Source organism: Lipophrys pholis, assembly GCF_963383615.2.
Source record: "Lipophrys pholis genome assembly, chromosome: 12".
Classification (NCBI taxonomy): domain Eukaryota; kingdom Metazoa; phylum Chordata; class Actinopteri; order Blenniiformes; family Blenniidae; genus Lipophrys; species Lipophrys pholis.
The window spans coordinates 21,827,318-21,847,981 of record NC_137641.1 but is presented as its reverse complement, the minus strand read 5'-3'; the positions used below and the strand labels follow the sequence as shown (position 1 = coordinate 21,847,981).

At 41.0% G+C, this 20,664-nt stretch overlaps 2 protein-coding genes across 17 annotated transcripts in view; one reads left to right on the top strand and one right to left on the bottom strand.

Annotated features, from left to right (window-relative positions):
* Positions 1 to 9,484, top strand: part of arhgap24 (Rho GTPase activating protein 24) — a 66,837-nt gene extending 57,353 nt beyond the window's left edge. For all 3 annotated transcript variants that reach the window (XM_080477136.1, XM_080477137.1, XM_080477138.1), the window contains 6 exons: positions 1,330 to 1,537; positions 3,202 to 3,334; positions 4,287 to 4,360; positions 4,453 to 4,574; positions 5,743 to 6,925; positions 7,475 to 9,484. In XM_080477136.1, the coding sequence (XP_080333262.1) occupies positions 1,330 to 1,537; positions 3,202 to 3,334; positions 4,287 to 4,360; positions 4,453 to 4,574; positions 5,743 to 6,925; positions 7,475 to 7,739 (1,985 nt within the window). In that variant the 3' untranslated portion in view covers positions 7,740 to 9,484. The remainder of the gene's footprint in view (positions 1 to 1,329; positions 1,538 to 3,201; positions 3,335 to 4,286; positions 4,361 to 4,452; positions 4,575 to 5,742; positions 6,926 to 7,474) is intronic.
* A 6,752-nt stretch (positions 9,485 to 16,236) lies between these two features.
* mapk10 (mitogen-activated protein kinase 10) overlaps positions 16,237 to 20,664 on the bottom strand; it is a 32,488-nt gene continuing 28,060 nt past the window's right edge. For 5 of the 14 annotated variants that reach the window (XM_080477699.1, XM_080477702.1, XM_080477700.1 and 2 more), the window contains 3 exons: positions 19,606 to 19,669; positions 19,374 to 19,451; positions 16,237 to 16,446 (listed from right to left, as the gene is read on the bottom strand). In XM_080477699.1, coding sequence (XP_080333825.1) covers positions 16,304 to 16,446; positions 19,374 to 19,451; positions 19,606 to 19,669 — 285 coding nt within the window. In that variant the 3' untranslated portion in view covers positions 16,237 to 16,303. Of the gene's footprint in view, positions 16,452 to 19,343; positions 19,452 to 19,605; positions 19,670 to 20,664 lie in introns of all 14 variants that reach the window. The other 9 variants (XM_080477692.1, XM_080477701.1, XM_080477693.1 and 6 more) reach the window with 5 other exon arrangements.

Here is a 20,664-nt window from a genome sequence, read left to right as displayed (position 1 = left end):
TAAGCAGCTCCACGCACATGTGTTACATGTGACCCAGCAAAGTATTCCCAGACTCATGACCAGCACGTCTGAAGGAATGACCTCCTTTTTCATCCAGGCACTCTTTCCTCATTTCTCCTCTAATGCGCTTTCCGATACATGTGAATGTTTTCATTGGTTTCTATGCCGGTGTTCGATGGAGCTATATTTCAGTTTGACAGAAGACTGGAATATGGACGCACGGCTTCAAGTACTTTTTGGAAATTTGTAACTGTTTACTGTTTTAGCTGTGCTTTATTGAAGTAGGGAATGTCTATTTTTGTGACTCCGGGCTTCTGAGCAGCTCCTTTTTAAGCAGCACTGTTTTGAACAGAGGCTCTTCTGTGATGGACGGACATGAAAACAGTTCGACTGATCGGTGGTCAAACTGATGTAGCCTTCAGATCACATCATTTTTTTAAATTGTTTTCTGTGATAGCTGTATTTGTTTTTTGGAAAATGTTAGTGTCCTGGCGCTTTAAATTCTGCAACTCTGGTGTGCTGTCATATCACAAATTTAACAATAAGCACTTTTTCAAGAAACTTACAAGTTGTGTCATTTTGAAGAGAGGTGAGTTTGCACACATACCATGATATTATCAGTAAAACACCATCACTGGATCTGTTTACAGCTTGTAAGAGACATTATTAAGCATATCAATCTTTTCGATTAGTTGCCTGAATACAAAGGGAAATACTTATTTCCCTGTTCACGTTCACCCGCTCTTTGCTGCTGCGTTCAACAACACGAGGACTCCGGTACTCTGAATCGGATTTGGTACGCGACGCGTACAGTACCTCGTCGTACCACTTGTTTGGATGTGTGTGAGTAGCCTCTGTCTGTATCTGGAGACCGGAAAAGTATGCAAATCCAAATCTCTCAGGAAGGCTGCCTTAATCCCCTCTAGTGTTGCGTCCACATGTGATAGCTGCAAATGGAAATTGGCCCCTTTTTTATTTATTTATTTTTCTATAGCGAGAACCTCAGACAAAAGACGAGTGGTGCTCAGCAGGAAGTAAAAGATTGGATCTCTTTGTTTTTGCTTGGAACTGTCTGGACAACCCTATCGTGGGTGTTTATCAATCGATTTCACTGCTCACTCTGATGTTTCTTGAGCTGCAGATGCTATCCGAACTTTTTTGGCAATTCTTTTAAAAAGTAGTTCTCTTCAGAGAAAAAAGTTAAGAGAAGGAGAGAAGCAAAACGTATTTGTATCTCAAATGATGAAAGCATGTTCAAATATTAGATCATACCTAAATCACCTAATGCTGATGTAAAATCGCGCTCTGTGTTTTTGTTATGTGTTTCAGGGATCTTTGGTCAGAAGCTGGAGGAGACGGTGCGGTATGAACGCCGGTTTGGGAACAAGCTCGCCCCTATGCTAGTGGAGCAGTGTGTGGATTTCATTCGACAGTGGGGCCTTCGAGAAGAGGGTCTATTCAGGCTGCCCGGACAGGCAAACCTGGTCAAAGAGCTGCAGGATGCCTTTGACTGTGGAGAGAAACCCTCTTTTGATTGGTGAGGACAAATGCAGACATGCTGGCTGGTTGAATTTCCCGGGTGCATTTTAATGTGTAGCTGATATGTTGGGATCCTCTGGAACTACACAGGGTGCTCCAGTTGTAAATCCTGCTACAGGCTATCACAAAACACAAGTGAGTGAGCACTTGGTTTAGTTGAATAGACTTTCTCTTTAATCCTGGTTTGCTTTGAAACATGCAAAAATATTATTAAACGTTCCTTTTTGACATTTGAAACATGTTGAAGAAAAGCATTAGTGTGCGTCCAACTTTTTAGAAACACAAAAGTTCCTCAGAGAAAGACAATGACTTTCGGTCTTGATACATATGTAGGAATTGTGTATTTATGAGTTGTTTTACTGCAATTTATTTATTTATTATTTATTTAGTTTATTTCCCCTTAAGAAGATGGTGCGATCATAATGAGAATGCATTTGTGGGATGAGCAGCGGTGACTATGTGGTTTGTACTAATAAAACATTGCCCAATCTTCCCCAAAAGCTTTTCTATGCTAGTAGTTTTGACACGTGGTCTGAGCTTTAACGTCCAGCGTTTTGTTGCTCATCCCACAAATGCATGTTCCTGACAATTGAAACTTGTTCTTAAAAGGAAACAAACAATCTTCCCAGTTATATTAGTATGTATTAAATCTTATCAATGTTATGAGAATAATGGATTTTTTTCATGGTTTTATAAATGTAGTGAGGCACCTCTATGCAGGATGTCAAAGTTTACCAGAATTTAATGGATGTGTTTTAAAACCATCTGGTGACCAACCCACGGCTACGGTCTTATAGCCTGAAGACGGCTGTGCCCAGAGACTAAGCACTGTTTGTTTGTTTTTTTTGTTTTAATGTGACAGCTTTCGTTCATCACTGAGCTGGACCATTAAACACATGAGTGACGGGATTTACCAACCCGTCCACCCACCTCTGTCTTCTTCCTCTTTCTTACACGACACCCTTCGTTTCCACCATGTAATCACACCACTATAAATAAACCCGGAGGGGACTGTCGGGGGTCCAGGTTATATATCAACATCACGCCATTTCCTGGAAACATGGGATGCACAATCACGCCCTTACATCAGCTGCTCATTGGCACATCTCTTCCTTACTATTTCTACTTTACAGCCTGTTCTGTTTCTAGCTGGGGCTGATCTTTCTTCCTAGCCATCCCTCGGTACTTCACTCATTCTCTCATTAGCCTTCGTAACCCCCTGCGTGCCTCGCCACCTGCCCCCTTGTTGGCTCATTACTTGCCTCAAAGCCCAGAGTGGAAATCCTCTTGCCTTCGTCTAAGCTGCCCCAGTGTTTGTGCTGTTCCCTTTGTTTTATTTATTTTTCATCTGTTTACCTTTCTTTTGCTTTTGTCTCATTTTCTCACTTTGTCCTGTCTTATTGCCACAGCATGCACTTCTTTAATGATCTCCGCCATGCTGATTAAAGATCCAAACAAAAGTTCAGCATTTTTCTCTGAAATGGTGACTGCCTTATTGTTTTAAATCACTTGTGGGGTTTGATGTATTTTCTCATCTCATTCATTTTCTGCTGCTGCAGGAGGCCTCATGCTGATATGTGTTTACCTCCATGCCGTGCAACTTAAATAAATTATGACCTCAATCTTGTCCTCTTTCGATTGGTGTCTTGTCTTGCTTTGCAGTAACACGGATGTGCACACAGTAGCCTCTCTACTGAAGCTGTATCTCAGAGAGCTGCCGGAGCCCGTCATCCCCTTCCAGAAGTATGATGAGTTTCTGGCCTGTGCCAAACTCCTCAGCAAAGATGACGAAATGGTAAGAAATAGTAACTGATGACTTTCTTTGTGAATATATCTACCTTAAAATTGTCTTAAATCCGGTTTCTTGCCTCCCGGTCACGAATACTCGACTCTGCTGTTCCTCTCACAATGACTTAGCTGTGCCTGTCTTGACTTCTAACATCTAAATAGGATTTCTGTCCCACCATAAGGCTCGGTCAGCAGCAGGGGGTCAGTCTTAAGCCCCTCTCTCACTGGGCTGCTACAGCTTGCAACTAGTTGAAGATACTAAGGCCACGTTTACACAACAATGAATACGAGCGTATCCACACAACTTTCTTCACTTTTGGGGGTTCCGTTTACACGACACTGGTGTGTGGAGCAATTGTATCCGCAAAGTTTTTATACCAGCTCCCAAGGTGGAAAGATTCTTTCACAGTCGCGATTCCCTCCCGCAGAAACTGCAGGAAGTGACAAAGTGCAGTAAGTGCGCATGCGGACCCCCCCCATTTTTTTTTTTGCAAGAGATATAGCACGGCGTTAAATGATTCATAATAATAATAATTATAATAACTAGATGGTTTGCATTTCGAGAAGAAAAAGCAAGTGTGACTGCTGAAGCTGAATGCTAATGCTTCTTCTTTTGGGTTTAACAGCAGTTTGCGTCCATGAATGTTGCATTTCTGCCATCTGCTGGTTCTATCTCTCTGCTAGTTCCCATCGCTCCCACTGAAAGAAAGAAAGAAAGAAATAAGTGTCTCCCATCCGCTTTGTATGGGACATTTCTTCATAGTTTTTTTGTGATTTATTCGAAAACCGTTAAAGACATAAAAAGCATACGGCATAGCACTCCTCTCATGAACAATTTTTATCAGGGTTGCTGTGTGGCCATTGCATAATTTTTCTGAACGAGTGAATATAATTGCCACATAACTTGAATTATGATCTTATATTTACGTTGAATTACTAAATGTTACCTCCTCTTGCAGGGCATTAAGGAGCTAAAAAGGCTTGTGGACAGTCTACCTCCAGTAAACTACAATCTCCTCAAATACATCTGCAGGTACTACAAGACTAAAGATTAAAAGTCTTTACATTTTGTGTCACAACTATGACGAAACAATAAAAATTGTGGCTTTTGTTTTTTTTTTTCAGATTTCTCGATGAAGTCCAATCATATTCAGGAGTGAACAAGATGAGTGTCCAGAACTTGGCCACAGTCTTTGGGCCAAACATTTTAAGGCCAAAAATTGAGGATCCAGTGGCAATTATGGAAGGTCAGTGTTCAACAGCATCAATTAGGACTCCAGTATGTATAAATAATTTGTTGTTTTTTTTTACATAGGAAAGCATTTGCTGACAAATACATAATGCTCTAACACTTGGTGTCATTTGTTTTAATTTCTGTCAAATATGAAACTCGAGATTTTCAAGAAATTCGTTCTTGTTATGTTTGAAAATCCAAACACTGCAACACTCCTCTGTTGCTTTGCTGCATGAATTGAAGGACGTGCTTGCCCATCATTTAAAACAATTGACATCCCCCGGACATGACCATCTGCCTGAGACTGTAAAAATCCTTCATATACTATTCCAACCTGCTGACACCACTAGACTGGTGGTTTACTGATGTGTAGGAAACCAAGTCGTCAGCATCAGATCTTTTAATCCTGCAAGTTAGAAAATATCACCTCTATACTCTCAGTGAGCCTCGGTTGATTGTGACCTAGTCTCTGGTTCACCACTTTTGAAACACCCAAGAGCTGCAGTGTTTGGAGGAGCTCTAGCCCAGTCATCTTGCCATCACAATCTGGCACTCAAATCCTTACGTGTGCTAATTGTCCTTGTAACAGATTAACTTTGAGGACAAAAAAAATTCACTTCTTGCCTATTTATCCAACCCACTAATGCATGGGTGTCCAAATCTTTTTGTCACTGAGAGGCTACATGCATAAAAATGTATAGCATGGATGAGGTGTGGTAAAGCATTAACTTTTCTGCACTCGCTGGCTCCATTAAATTTCTTTGGTTGTATTATTTATGATCATCGACAGCACCCAGCAATTTGAGCTCTGTGTTTTTAAACAGCTATCTTGTTTAAAGCAGTAACTTCACTTAATGTTATAAATCAATACAGTCAAGTGCAAGTTATATATATACATATCTGGTGCATATTCTATTGCAGTTTTAGAATTTGCTTTGGATGAATTAGAAATGAACCACAGGCCATAGTTTGCACACCTCTAGACTAATGGAAGCTGATGAAATGAGTGTTATTTGCTTCACCAGTAATAATGTTTTGGTTGATCAATGTGAAATAAGTAATGCCACTAGGAAAAACTGCACTGTGGAGATTATTGTCCTTTGCCTGTATCTCTGATTGAGTACTTTTAATCTGTAAGGAATATTAAGAGTCAGAATAATGATGCAGTTTCTTGTTTTCAGGTACTGTTTTGGTCCAGCAGCTCATGGCTGTTCTGATTGGTCGCCATGATGTGCTTTTCCCCCAAGAAGAAGACAGCCCCACGGCCGTCGAACTCGTCAACAACAACAACATCGAACTGCCCCGGCGACAAGCCACCACAACTACCTCTGCCATCGCGACAGTGTCCCAGAACGCCGAGAACAACAACACCCAGGTGGTGCGGCAGTGCGTCTGGGAGGCCCCCGAATCTCCCTCTCACCGCCAGCACGTAGACAATGGCGGCTCTCCGAGATCGGCAAGCCCACGCAACGGTGTCATCGGACGGTTTGACATCGCACGCAGTCCACCGCTGACGGTGAAAAAGAACCCCGCCTTCAGTAAAGGCAGCGGGATCGTTACGAACGGCTCCTTCAGCTCGTCTCCATCCTCCGATCCCAGCATAGAAAAGAGCCAGTCTCTGACCGGAGGAGGAAGTTTACCTTTACGTCGCAGTGGCACACTCAAAGGCTCGGGCACAAAAATGGGCACCAGCGGTGTGACGAGTGGAAACAGCACAGGGGGGAGCGGGACTGTGGGAATGCGAATGGGGATTTCAGGCAACGACGTGGTCACAGGGAGTCTGAACAGTCGCAACAGTCTGTGGGTACCAAACAGCTGCGTCATGTTACGAGAGACTAACAAAACACGCGACGGGGATCAAACAACCAATCAGAATCGTCTTTCCACGTACGATAACGTCCAGTTAAACCACCACAACCTGCAGCAGCAACAGAACCAGATCCACAACACGTGTCTGAACACCAGCTGCGAGGACAAACAGAGTGTGGACAGCGCCACCTGGTCCACCTCCTCTTGTGAAATCTCCCTTCCTGACAACTCCACATCCTGCCGCTCCTCCACCACCACCTGCCCCGAACAGGACTTCTTTGGAGGCCATTTTGAAGACTTGGACGGACCGGCGCAGGACAGCGAGCCTCCTCGGTCCGGTGGAGGAGGAGATGGAGAGGGCCGGAACAGCAACAGACAAGCGACGAGTGTTGACGGAGCAGGGAGGAGCAGTCGGGGCACCAGCAGTAGTGATAACAGCGAGGGTTACTCTGTTGGTAATGGACCTGGCAGCCACAGTGCCCTGCACAGTCTCGTGGCCAGTCTTAAACAAGAGATGCACAAGCAGAAGACCGAATACGAGGCCAGGATAAAAAGGTAAGACCACGCACGTACGAATCATGATTTGCTCGAGCTAATGGATGTGAACCACTGTACAGGTTAACAAGCCATCCACTCTACTATCTATGCAGGGTCCTAAGTTTTTCAGTTATTTGTGAGGGCAGGTGTTCTGTTTGCTTCTCTCATGGACAGAACCGCAATAACTGATGAGCAATCTAACCTCTGACTCAAATTAAACAAGCAAATGTGAAAGCATACAGTATGTATCAGTATTGCATGTTTATTTGGTTACTCAAGCTTCTTGGTGCAGTTCGTTAAAAGACCTGCTGTGTGCTGCAATGTTAGAAGACTAACTAGCTGACTTGGATAATGGTTGTTCAACTTAGAGTAGAATAGAATTCTTTAGACCTAATGTTAACTGGCAATCTCAAACTTAAAACTAAATGGGATTACAACAATCGAATACAACAATTGCTGTCTTTAATTAGAATGTGAAAATGTTGATATTTTTCTGCTCTCACTTCAGCCATTATCTCACAGGCTTCACTGTCCCGTACCCTCACCCTGTGTGAACCTCCTTTGCAGCTTGGAGCAGCGTAACCTGGAGCTGGAGTCTGAGATGGTGAGCCTCCACGAGGAGCTGGACCAGGAGAGGAAGAAGTACACCATGGCAGAAATCAAGCTGCGCAACGCTGAGCGTGCCAAGGATGATGCCGAGCGGCGAAACCAGATGCTCCAGAAAGAGATGGAACAGTTCTTCTCCACGTTTAGTGACCTCACTGCAACCGGCAGCAACGCGGCCGGCGACCCCGGCCGACCAGACCGCAACAACACCATCTGGATACAGTGAAGGAAGGCCGACGAGCCAGCGGAGACGGGAAGCGGTTGATTTTTTTTTATGCGGTGAACATTACGGAGACTTCAGACACGATTCGGCTGCTTACTACAAGTAGGCAAATTTGAGAAATACACTGCAAACGTTAACAGCCTGATTTAATTTAAGAAATAGGAGATGAAGGGCTGATGTAAGCTGACTGTAAAAATGTGGACATCACCTGGAGTGATGCCAGAGTGATATTATGTGTACATAATTTTATTTAAAGCGCTCATGGACACTCTTAAATCTACTCTGAAACTATTGTGGTGCTCACACATCTGACTGGGAAGTGGACTAAAGGGACGGTAATCAACAGTCTGAAATGGTTAAACGGTACTGATGCTTGTATTATGGCGAGGAGAAGATGGGAGAAGACAGAATGAAAGAGTGAAAACAAAATAGAATTGACTTACCATCCTTGGACCTGAAAATGCAGAAAGGTCAAGGGTAAACTTCTCAATGTTTTATGAACTTTTACCATCTATAACCAAAAGAAAAATTCTGTCTTGTTAGTATTCAATGTGATCTTGTATCTGCTCATGTACATAGAGGGAAACAATGCAGAAAAAAAAAAAACACAGCTGTATGTTTGTAAAAAGAGAATTGAGAATAATACTTATCTGATATTTAAGCAAAGTTATCATTGTGTGATATTTTATATTAAGATTTTTTTTTTTCCTTGCACTTACATGTTTGTTTAGTCCCTGCAACTTTGGTACCGAATGTCCTGTCAGTCAGTGTGTGTACCATTGACATTGGAGAGTATGCTGTACATGTGCCTGTGCTTCTGTGCTGTGACATTTACTCATGACCAAAAGAGCCTGTACTGTAAATATTTTATAGATAATCGTAGACACTACTCGTTAGTCTGCACTGTGGATTGACTGATATTGTAGACGGATATGGCACGTAATGAGTTGACACAAATTGAAGAATGTTTTGCAGCTTGTTTTAAAAAAAGACTTGCACAACAGGTCATTGGTGTAATTCCCTGATAAAGAGTAATGGATGTCTGAAATGTAAAATTAATACGAGCAATTTTCATTCAAACTCAACACAAAGAAACGAGCTGCAGAACAAGAACATACTTTAGGAAGAGCTGTTGGTGGGTCGTAACTGTGAAGGAAGGGGGACTGGATCGTCGGGGTTTGGCTGCCAACAAGGTGTGCATGATAGTGCATGAGTCCTCAAGTGTCAAGAGTCCAATTACTGAATGTCTGTAAAGTGATGAAGTGTTTGTATGCAGCCTTAAACCAAATGTCTACAACTCATTGTGGGTTTGCTGATGGGTACGCACATCTTAAATGAGAGCTGAACTGGATTCAAACCCAGCTTGCGTGTGCACAGGTCTGCTGCTGGCTATCTCTCCTCAGGAGATCAGGTCCCAATTGAAGCTGCTGCCGGTCATTGCAGGACATCTGGAATGTGCTCCGGGGGGTGAAAAGGTGCCTGAACAACTGAAGGAGAGGGGGCGGAAAGAGGGAGGTGGAGCCTGTGCTTCTCATTTTGCACCCTTTACCAGGAAATAATGGGCTTAAGCCAAACTGACAGTGTCACCTTGTTCTATGAATTCCACACAAAAGAGCAGATTACGGACAAAAGACAAGGTGGAGAGGAGCGAGATAGTGGAATATTTTCATGACATGATACTTGATACACAAGAAACTTTAAGAAAAAAAAGACTTAATATGAATAAAAATACATTTTCATGTGAATCTACTTCTGTGTTGTTTGTTTTGTTTTGAGTGTTTTGAATACGCTCCCGTAGATACGGTGTTTTAACTGATAAATATTTTCATTTTATACTATCAATTAAAGCACACAACAAGGCAGTAATTCCTAAATTAATAACAAACCAAGTAAGTCTACATATCCTTTTCATGGTTTTTTTTACATTACAGACTCACCTTACAACAGACTGGGTTTGTTTATTCTTTATAAATTTAATGCAGGTTTTTATTGTATTGTGATTTGAGAGTCTTTCTGGAGACTTCTGGAACACTATGAGCAAGCTTTAATGCCTTTTACTAAAGAATAAAGAAAGGTGTTGGTTTGTTCCACATGGAGGGAAGATTTGTGCTGCCTGGATACTGGATCTTCTGAAAGGTCGCCCCATCATTGGACCTCCGTCAGAGTGGCTCTCTGATTCTTGTCCACTTACCAAGGCCAAAGTTTGCTGGAATGTCAGGAACATCATGAATGGCTCCACACTTCTTTCATGAAGCCAATGTACTAAATATGACCTATAAATCTATTATCTATCTATTCATAGAAGAAGGAAGAAGGAATATGTGGCAAAAATACAAAATTCAACTTGTTACTATAGTTGCCCTCCCGAGTTTCATTATTCCTGTTCATGACGTGTCAGGCAAGACTGGAGCTTTTCTAAATAGAACTTGTTTGAGGGGTAAATGAAGATCTGGGCTAAACTACGGTGTAAAACAGTGACTTCATTTCCACAAGTACCTTTTAGGGTTATATCCTGCAAAACAAGATGCAAAGCTTAAGAATCAGATTTGTGCACATGCAGAACCCTGTTTCTCCCTGACTGGCGTGCATGGGCTTAATGTGAATATATAAATCAGATCAAAAGAAGAGCACGTAAAACATGCACTATAACTGTTTTGCTTTATCTTTGATGGGGGATGCTTTATGTATGTATGTAATTCAGACTTGTAGGCGAACCTTCACCCCATTTCATTGTGTTGGTTAGCAGAGTTGTTACCCAACAAACTTCTGGTCTCAGAGTGAAAAAATCGAAGACTGGTGTAGAATGTAGATAATAAACATCAAAGTATTTCCAGAATTTGAAAGTAAAGCTGTGCAGTTCATCTGTGGAAAAAGAGAGATTACTGTGATCAAGCATCACAGTTAAAATGATTATCCAACTTAAACACAGCGAAATACAAGAACTTGACTGTTGTAGAAAAGGAACAGTAGCTTATCAAAGCCCTGTGAACTGCTGTTCTTGATAAAGAGATGTATTAATAGGTTCAATATAATTGCCTTCTCTGCACTCTCTCCTCGGCTCATTTCAGTTATGATCTGCAAGTCCCGTTTCAGCTCCTTTTATGGCCGTGGGGTTGAGTCCTGGTCCTGGGAGTCCACTCTCTAGCATGTTTTAGGAGCTACTCAGCTCCCACTCAGCAGACTGTAAGAGACAGCCTGTTATCAGGCTTTCTGCAAAGTTTGATAATTACGCTGTTATCCGATTCAGATGAACTGGAGCAGAGAGACATTTGACACGTGCAGGAGCGTAGCTCTCCAGAACCAGATATCCACAATATTGCTCTGGGTTTTGATCTGTGTCCTTTCTATGAATGAAGCGCACCAATGCAGCAAAAGCTGGGTTGGTTTAATGTGGACCGAGTGTGAACACTGAACACCCCCATCGCCCGCCTTTTATCCTGTCCTGTTGTGGTGCTGGTGGAGAGAAAAAAAAAGACCCAGGAGGAGAGGTAATCTTTAATGATGGAGACTCCAAACAGTCAGAAATAGAGTGATCCGAAAATCCAGGGGGGAAAAGCTGAAGATCAATAGGCGAACTGACACCAACACACACAGGAAGTGAGGAGACAATGAGGGGCAACAATTAGGAGAAGTCAGGGAAGGATGAGAGAGCAGAGCGGATATGAAGAGAGAGAAAGAGACACAAACACAGACAGGGGACATGAAACTAAAACGTGTACTAACGTACTAGTGTAACTAATATCTGAAACATAAGAGAACATGAAAATCAAACATGGAACCAGGAAAGAGGGCAAAACACAGAACCAAAATACCGATACTATAACATGTGCTACCGTGCTACATTATTTATATGTAAAGTGCTTTTGGACAATCGGCACAATCTCCCCATCGATCACGCTGCTCAACCCTAACCCTAACCCTAACCCTAAACGCTGCGCAATCGGACTATATGTATGCTAATTAAAGAGCCATCACTTGTACAGCACAATCGGTAGATGGCACCGATCACACAAACGCGCCAGACATATATACTTAATGAATCTAATCTAATCTAAATCTACAATCTGCATATGTAAAACAATCAATAGGTAATTCAAGTGTATGCATGTACGTATGTTTGTGACTGTTGCAAAAAGGTTGTTGTAGAGGTGAAGGGAAATGAAGGCCCACAAATGTCCAAGATCAAAGGTTTTGTTTATTTTCAATCACATACATATACTATTTTTACATACACAGTTCCTTTAAAATGTTGTGTTTACAGTAACAGCTTTCAGTATTTTTTTTCTTTTTTCTTTTGCATTTGTTTTGACTTTACTTGAAACGCTATAGCCTGAAGCTTTGAGATCAGCGTGAAACAGATACAACTTTTTTTTTTTTTTTTTTTTTTTTTTTTTAACCTGACAATGTCAAAAAAGAATGATTCATTAAAACAGCACGCAGTAAAATAAACAGTAGAGAAGGAGTCATAAAAGAACCGGAGAACAACATCACCTGATTCAGATGGGCTATACAGGGTTTTTGTCGAGTTCCACATGTCGGCCCCACGTTTAAGACTCTGAAAGGTTTTAGCATCACCTGACTCTTGCAGTACCTTGCCTCCCTGTCTGAGTGCAATAAAGTGTTTATTGCATTGTTGGATTGTTATTATTTACAATATAAGGTGAAAAACAAAGAAGTGGAAATCAACAAATCATGGATTACGAGTACCAAGTCCAAAGATGTTGAGGTTGGCACAGCCAAATACAGGATGTATCCCTCCTAATCACTTCCTTCACATTGACAATAATATTATGGCTGAACGACAAGTCAGTCTTCTTCAGATTACAAATTAATGGGAACATTTTGTTTGTTTTTTTGTTTTTTTTTTGTTTTTCTAATCCTGATTCATTTCAAGATCCTCTTGACAAAAACTAGAAGCAAAATCGTTACATTTCTAATTCAGTGATCGAGGCGATCGGACATGAAAACACACATGATACCACTTCCAAACACATGACTGTGCTGACTTTGTAACATCGGTCAGTAATCACACATGACCTTGGATTGAAAGGGAAACAAAAACCCCAAAACAACTAACAGACATGTTTGGTTAAATCATTTGTCCAAACGCAAGATCACATCTCCAGTCTTACAGTTTGTACGAACCGCTGGTTGATTGAAATTCACACGCACGCACGCACGCACGCACGCATACACACACACACACACACACGCTGATGAGCAGAGCAGTAATGACGTGTGTAATTGTGAAACCATTCATTTCATTTCTACATTCAGTGCTGACAACCCAGCTGTTTGTGTGTTTAAGGGTTACGTCAGGTGCGTCAGCCGAGCCAAGACGCACCTTCAATCACAACAGAATTGTCTGGAGGGACGTCTTATAAAAAAGAGCAACAGTTCACATTCAGTAAAAGGAAGCAAAAAAAAAAAAGACATTAATACGTGTCAGTATTTGTATTCGGTGACCTAAAATGTGTGAAGATACGGAGAGAAGAGGTGTGTTTGGAATGGTTGAAAATGCCCTTTAGCAAAAAAAAACAAAACAACAACAACCTGCGACTGTACTGTTTGTGTATTAGTGGTGTGGGAGCCGACTCAAACTCGAGACCCCTCTTTTCTGAGTGAGAAATTCTTTTTGATCTTGTTTAAAACACAAAGGATTTCAAAGTTGCACCCTGTTTGGAAAAAGACTGCCCTGGCCAGACCCTGAACAGAAAGCCAAGCTTGCCATAGCTTATTCTGGAGACGCCAACCTCAGTGACCCTCTTTAGCTCAGTGAAGGTACTGATCATCTGTGTGTGTGTTGGTTCACTGTACACAAGCCACAGGCAGGAAGAATGTTAAACAAAGTAGCTTTTTCAGAGTTATGTCTTTTTTTTTTTTGCTTTTTTTGTTTTTGTAGACTTGAGGGGGATTGTATATACAACAAGGTGGGGTTAGGTACACTTCATGCAAAAAAAGAGGATTGCTGTATTGCAGCAGTTGAACTACAAAGACGTAGCTCTTCTCTTGAATGGCATGTTAAGAAATACATGTGCAACATTTTGACCTTTTTAGTGCCATTTGATATTTAAATCTTCAGAAAGTCCACCTTAACCGCCACCCTTAACCAGAATACAATGAACCAATACAGTGATAGTGGTACAATTGGTTATAAAAGGTGTTTTTTTTTTTTTTTATACATGCTGAAAACATACAGATGTCCCTATGTCTTTCACTAAGAGACAGTATTTCTGGTCATTTTACAATTCCTTGCATATCATACATCCCCCTGACTCAAGACAAGACCTCTTTATCCAGCGTCTACCAAGCCAAACCTGCTCAAAAAAAATACAATATGGCAGAGGAAAGCAAATTAATTACATTTTGTTCCTTCCTAAGCATAAAGTTAAACAAATTGTATACATATCTTAGTGTCTGCTTGGTTTGGAGTTGAAGCACATTTCATCTCGAGCATAAAAAGCTGTAGATACACCTTAGATGCAACCAACCATTGCATATTCACTGTAGATATTATAGCTATTAATGTTGTTTTAAAGTAGCCTGTTTTAATATCTCAATGAGAATATTACCTGATTCCAGTCCGTCAATCATATTGTGAATCATTCTTTCATGCAGAAACAATGAGTTTCTGCAGTTTAAAACCTGGATGCAAAGATGAGCGCGCGCGCACGCACACACGCACACACACACACACACACACACACACACACACACACACAGTGTATCCTTGTGTGTGCCAGTGGGAGAAAACCTGGTTCAACTATTTAATTGAGACCGATTTGGTTTTGGAGGCGAACTAAAAATTGAAATTCCTATATGGGAAGAGAAATCAACACAGGCAATTTTATTTATTTTTCCTAAATATTTCCACTGAAATTCTGGCACCTTGGAGACTGGAACAGTTTTAAGGCAGAACAAGAAGAAGCAGAGGAAAACAAAAAAATCCCCAAAATAATATCATTTCTGCACCTGCAATGCTTCATTCCAAAAGGCACTTGCCATATTGTGATTCCATCAGTCAAAATAAAAAGAATCATCCAGCTAATAAATCATGGGGTCAACACAACTCATGGTGCCTTCTATCCAGTCGGTTATTTGCTTTTTTTTTTCACGACATAAGCTTATTATGTAGTGAACTGATGTGTATGAGTTTACTTTAGAAGAAAACAAGCCATTGCTATGAGGTTAACACTCATCGCCTGCCTCTGAACTCCCTGGTGTTTCGCTTACGTCACATCTTGAATGGAAGTTTGAAATAAACAGGAAAAGCCTCTTGAAACAAATTGACCTCCTGTGCATATGAGAGAATAATGGTACACAATGACATGCAGCAGGTGTGGGCCAGCCCGTCCATCTGAGGACGGTTCAGGGACTGATCACACGCTGGGAGGGGAAACAAACGGGACAGTACAGGCAAATCAGACTTGTTAAAGGTTACCTCATGAAGTCTGAGCACACTCAAAGTAATCTACCTCTGCCTGTACTGACCCTTTAAGTCAGCCCTGATCTTTTACTAATGTCTTATTGGCTTGTCTGTGGTTCAACAACACACACACACGCACACACACGCTCACATGTCCTACTGTTACCAGACCCCGCCTCTCTTGTCTAGAAGTGAGTTAGTCTACATCGTATATAAACAAAAGTCTCTATACAGACTCATTTTAGCATACAGTGAGATTAGCATTGTTTAAATCTGATCATGCAGGACTACAGCAATAGGCAGGGGCAACTGAGGTGGAAAGCAGTGATGTGGCAAGGTGCGCTAGTCAGAAATAAAAATAAAAAAAATTAAAGAATTAAAAACAAAACCCCAAACTCCCAGTGTACTGGCCGTCAGTCCCACTCTGTCCACCCGTCAGCTGTACAGAATTACAATATTTACAAGTATCATAGGGAGTGCCACTCTGAGTGAAAGCAGCTACATATCCCTGCAGAATTACCACATACAAACACACAAACCAGGCAACCTTACGTTTGGGATTCAGTTGGTAGGGGGATGAGGATTTCCCAGACAAAGAACAGAGCTTTAAAACACAGCAGTGTTTATTGAATACGTGTTGACCGAGGAAGCGGAAGGAAGTAAACGACGCCTGTGTTTAGCATTTGTGTTGAGCAAAAAAATGGCAGCTCACCTTGCCACAGTGGTTGGAGCTTAAAATGCTCTCGGAAGGAATCGGGAGACCAGCAGCCAGCCAATATGCACTTTTACAGGAGATGCAAGTTTAAGCACTTGGGTCATTTTGTTTGGATGCCATATACAAGATATGTGGGGTAATATAAGCAAAGCAACTAGAGGATCATTAACATATATCTCAGCTTGTTTACTTGGGTTTAAATACCACTGCTGTTTTTGAACGACAATGCACAGGCTTTTTAGATTTCATCACTTCAGATTCGGTGTTTCCGTCACACGTTTTATTTGTTCTTAATATATTAATTTTTATTATTTTTTTTAAATCTTTGCTCTTTTTTTATTTTTATTTTTTTGTATTTTCACTTGGTCTTTTCTGTTGGGTTCTTCACCTTCTGAAGAACATGGGGTTGCGCAGGCAGGCGGCTAGTCACCTGCAACACCCCAGGGGTCCTGCAGAGGTCTCCAGGCTGCTGTCAGTGTCTGAGGCCAGGGTCTGGTCGGTGGACATGGAGGAGATGTCATTGATGGAGGAGGAGGGAGGGAGGCTCTCGCTGCTGTTCACGGCTGCACCTGTGCTAAGGGAATCAACAGCAGCAGGGGGTTACAACGTAAAGGAGTCCAGGCGAAAGACCGGGGCAGAAATACATCCAAGAGGTCGGCTGCTGCAGGTGCTCACAAAGCTCAAATGTACAGTGGCTGAACCCAAAGAGACATCAACAACTTTAACAACAACTGTGGGACGTCACAATCACACTGTGTCTATCATGGTAATTAAGATTTAGGTCCAGTGGGATCCATCAGGAAGATCATCTCAGGCTGCAGTGCTTCAACATTTCACAGGCGTGGGGTTGTTTTTGTTTACGTGCCACAGAGAAATAGTTTTCTTCATCAGGCTTCATTTGTTACTGTTTATTTCTTGAATCGAGAATCACTGATTTCATCCCTTTGAATTATGGCATACTAGATTTTTGTCTTTTAAATATGGACACAAACTGAAACAACTAATATAATAAACAAAAAAAAAGCTGTGTCGAATTAAAGGAAGGCATAGTTTCTTAGCTTTCTCTGACCTCCACAAGAGGCAACAAAATCTGCCTTATTGCTGCTCATTAATACGTTTATTTTCAAGCTCAAACTTAATACAACACCTCACTATCATTTATCATGCGCACAAAAACTCCCAAAGAAATGCAATCGTTCCACTTTTTCAAGCTAAATATGAATCTGACTGGACGACAGTTGTTGCTGACAGAAGAATCTCATGTTCTGGGTGCTGCATCACTTTGTCTCACATCTGTTTCAGATGTTCATGAGACCTATAAGATCCAGGTCTGGATCTCCAGCACTAATCACACAGGTGTTGTTGTTTTATTCACTCTGGCTGCAGTCAGTAAAGAAATGTACAAATAAAAGATTATATTTAAATAATAATAACAGAAAGAAAATCACAGTAAAACTTTTTTATTTTTCTTTATTTCTTTGCTTAATTTCTTTTGAAATAGTTATTACTTTAATTTTCTTTTCCACTTTTGGTTTTGCTTCTTTATGATGAAAGAACAAAATGACTTCAATATTATTGTTGCCAGAAAATACCAATAGTGGAGCTTTTATACGAAGGCATGTGTTGGAGAGCTGCAGTGATGAAATATTGCTGTAACTATCATTTATTATCAGACCAAATTACAGCCATGTTAATATTAAGTCTGATAATGTGATGTTACTTAAATACAACTATAGCATTAAAAAGGTGAAAAGTATTTTAAGGTATTATTGAACCTGTTACAAAAAGAGCTGCATTTCATTGTTGTTTAGTATATTTATTATCCGATTAGTGTGTGAGATTTAATGCCTGACAGTCAAAATTCAGGGAACACACAACAGCTGCACTCTTTTTCATAACAAAGCATCTCAGCACTAAAGCCCGCAGAGCTGGATTTACCACCCTTCTACATCACACACTTTTATGAGGCTGGTTTCTCATACGTCAGCCATAAAAACAGGTTTTAGAAACAGTGGAGGCAGGATCCAGTCCAAATGCAGTGATTGGCGCAGGCCGTACGTACAGTGAAGGCATATTGCGGATCTGCTGTCTGCGTCTGTTTCCTGTAGGAGGCAATTGCTTAATGGTGAGTGAAGGGCGCGTCGGCTAATCCACAATGAAACTGAGCACAGCACAGGATTAATAGCTGGCATCAATTCCCCTGGTCAGTGTCCTTGTAGACTTTAATACATCAGAAAGAGCTGTTTAAAGTCTACTGAAGTCCTTTTAAGTCTTAAAAAGAAAGAACACAGATTGATTAAACAGAACAACTTCTGTAGTGTCTACAGTGTCACAAATGCAGATACTGTAGTGACACACACACACACACACACACACACACACACACACACACACACACACACACACACACACACACACACACACACACACACACACACACACACACACACACACACACAGCCTGACTCAGGCATCATGCGTGCTCGACGCTCGTTTGTTACCCTGCTGCAGTAAAACTCTGCCGTCTGCAGCTCCTGCACTGCGTCTGATACTCTCAGCATCAGATTCTTGAAGCCAGGCTTCCCATTTAATTACAAATGGTTGGAAACAGGAAAATGATGGAGGTTGCAGAAGATGAAGAGTAGAACAAAGCTGAACACAGCTGTTGGATTCCGTTTTAAATCCATCACGTGAACTCAATATACCAGCTTGTAAAGATGTAAAACAAAGGAAGCTAATGTAGTTTAAGTGCTGTTTCAACTATTAGTTGTCTGAGACACGAAAGCTGTTTTTTGGCTCAGTGAAATGAGGCAGACGGTTTATAGCTTTCCACAAGAGGAGGGTTTATATACACTGTTCTGTAAGATGAGGATTTTGTGCCAAAGTGTTCACACTTCGTTAGAATTTGGATTCACATTTGCTTTTTCTTATCAGGGCTTGCTGCTGTCTCTGTCTGATTCATTATCAGTTTGTAGTTCTAGGCTCCATGACTGATCCGTCCCCAGTCTTCTAATCTATAACTATTGCTGTATAAAACTACAAATGAGTTATTTTCCTCATGGATCACTGTTGAGTTGACCTGGTCAGTGTGTGAGCGTAACTCTATACCGCCCCATTGTGGCACAATGTGAGAACAGCATTTATTGTTCACCAAATAGCTGCAGCTGAAGTCAAGACATTCCCTGTGATGGACCCACAGAACCTTAACCTTAAGTCATGTGATGTTACACAAATACACATACACAATATAAAAAGTTATACACATAATATCCAATAAAATTTTCTTAGAATAAGGTGTATTTTGAGCAATTACAAATTAGCACTTGAATAACTTGACACAATACAACAAGACTGAACTGAACATTTAACTTAAAACGCAAGCAACAGAGACACATGGTCAACAGCACAATGGGGGTCTCTATTTACAAGGGGAGAACTCCAGTAAGGTTATAGTAAATTCACTTACAGAGCGATTAGGGTTATGCACTGAGAGTACCTGAAGGTGAAGGCTGTCCCTTCACAACGCCATTCTTCGTTCTCTCCTCAAAGTTCATCACCTCTTTGTAGATTAGTTCTGCCGCACATTCAGGAAACAACAGTCAGTAAAACACACCGGCCAATATAGGTACAAGAAAATGTTATGCGGTACAAGCAAGCAAACAAGTAATTTAAGACAATAACAATCGCAATAACAAATGCCAGATCGCCAAGTATGATGGGGTTCTCACCTTTCCATTCATCAATGGAATGTTCTCTCTCATCCAGCTGTTTGTCGTAGATCTGAGGTGGAGGCTGAAGGGTGGAGAAAGGACGCTCTGTTTAAGTTGTTATTTATCCAACAGCCTCGTTAACGACGTCACAAGCTGGTGTATCTACACAAATGTGTCCCTTCTTACAAAATTCATGTGTCACACTGATGTATCACATTTTCAAACATGAAATTGTCGATACATTAGTAAAAAAAAGTATGGAGATGAAAAAATATCTGATCATGAGACTATAAGTGCTGTTTGAGGGTTTTAACATGTATGTAGAGAAAGAACATGCTGAGTGGAGGTGAATTATGGAGAAATAAAAATTGTAAATGGATAACAAAACATTCAGCGCTTTGTCTAACGCCAATAATTTAGAATAGTCGTGGATTACCATGTAATTCATTGTACAGAACTTCCGTGCACACATCATTTTCTTTTCAGAGAAAAACAGATCTTTACAAATAGGAATGAAAATATTAAATATTCCAGATTTTTGTCCAGATAAAGTGTCTTTATCCTTCTCTCATAGGATTATCATTTCATGTGACATGACACAAATATGGTTTCTGGAATGTATTCAACTTTTATTATCAGTCTTTCATGGTGATCCTGTCCCAGACTCTGACACCATAATCCCCCCCACCCTCCCTGTCACTCAATGACAGGACCACCCATAAACCTCTTTGCTTTAACCTTGGGAGGAAGTGACATGGGTCAGCATCGAGCTGCAACTCTTTCTAAAAGTGACAGGCCCTTTTCAAACAAGGATTTATCAAGTCAATGTATTAATGCAGGAGATATGACATATTTAATGCAGTTCAGATAGATGTGTTTAGTGCCACAGTAACATCTTAACTTTCTGAATATACTTTCTATAATAAAGGTTTGCAATTATGTCCAATTAATTGTCCTGATTAAAGATATGGTGGATCAATGTGCCTCCACACAGAAGAACGAAGGTGCAAAATTTACTCTTAAAACACTTTTTAAACTACTCATAGGTTGCCAGAGTTCCTATAAAATCTCATTCAA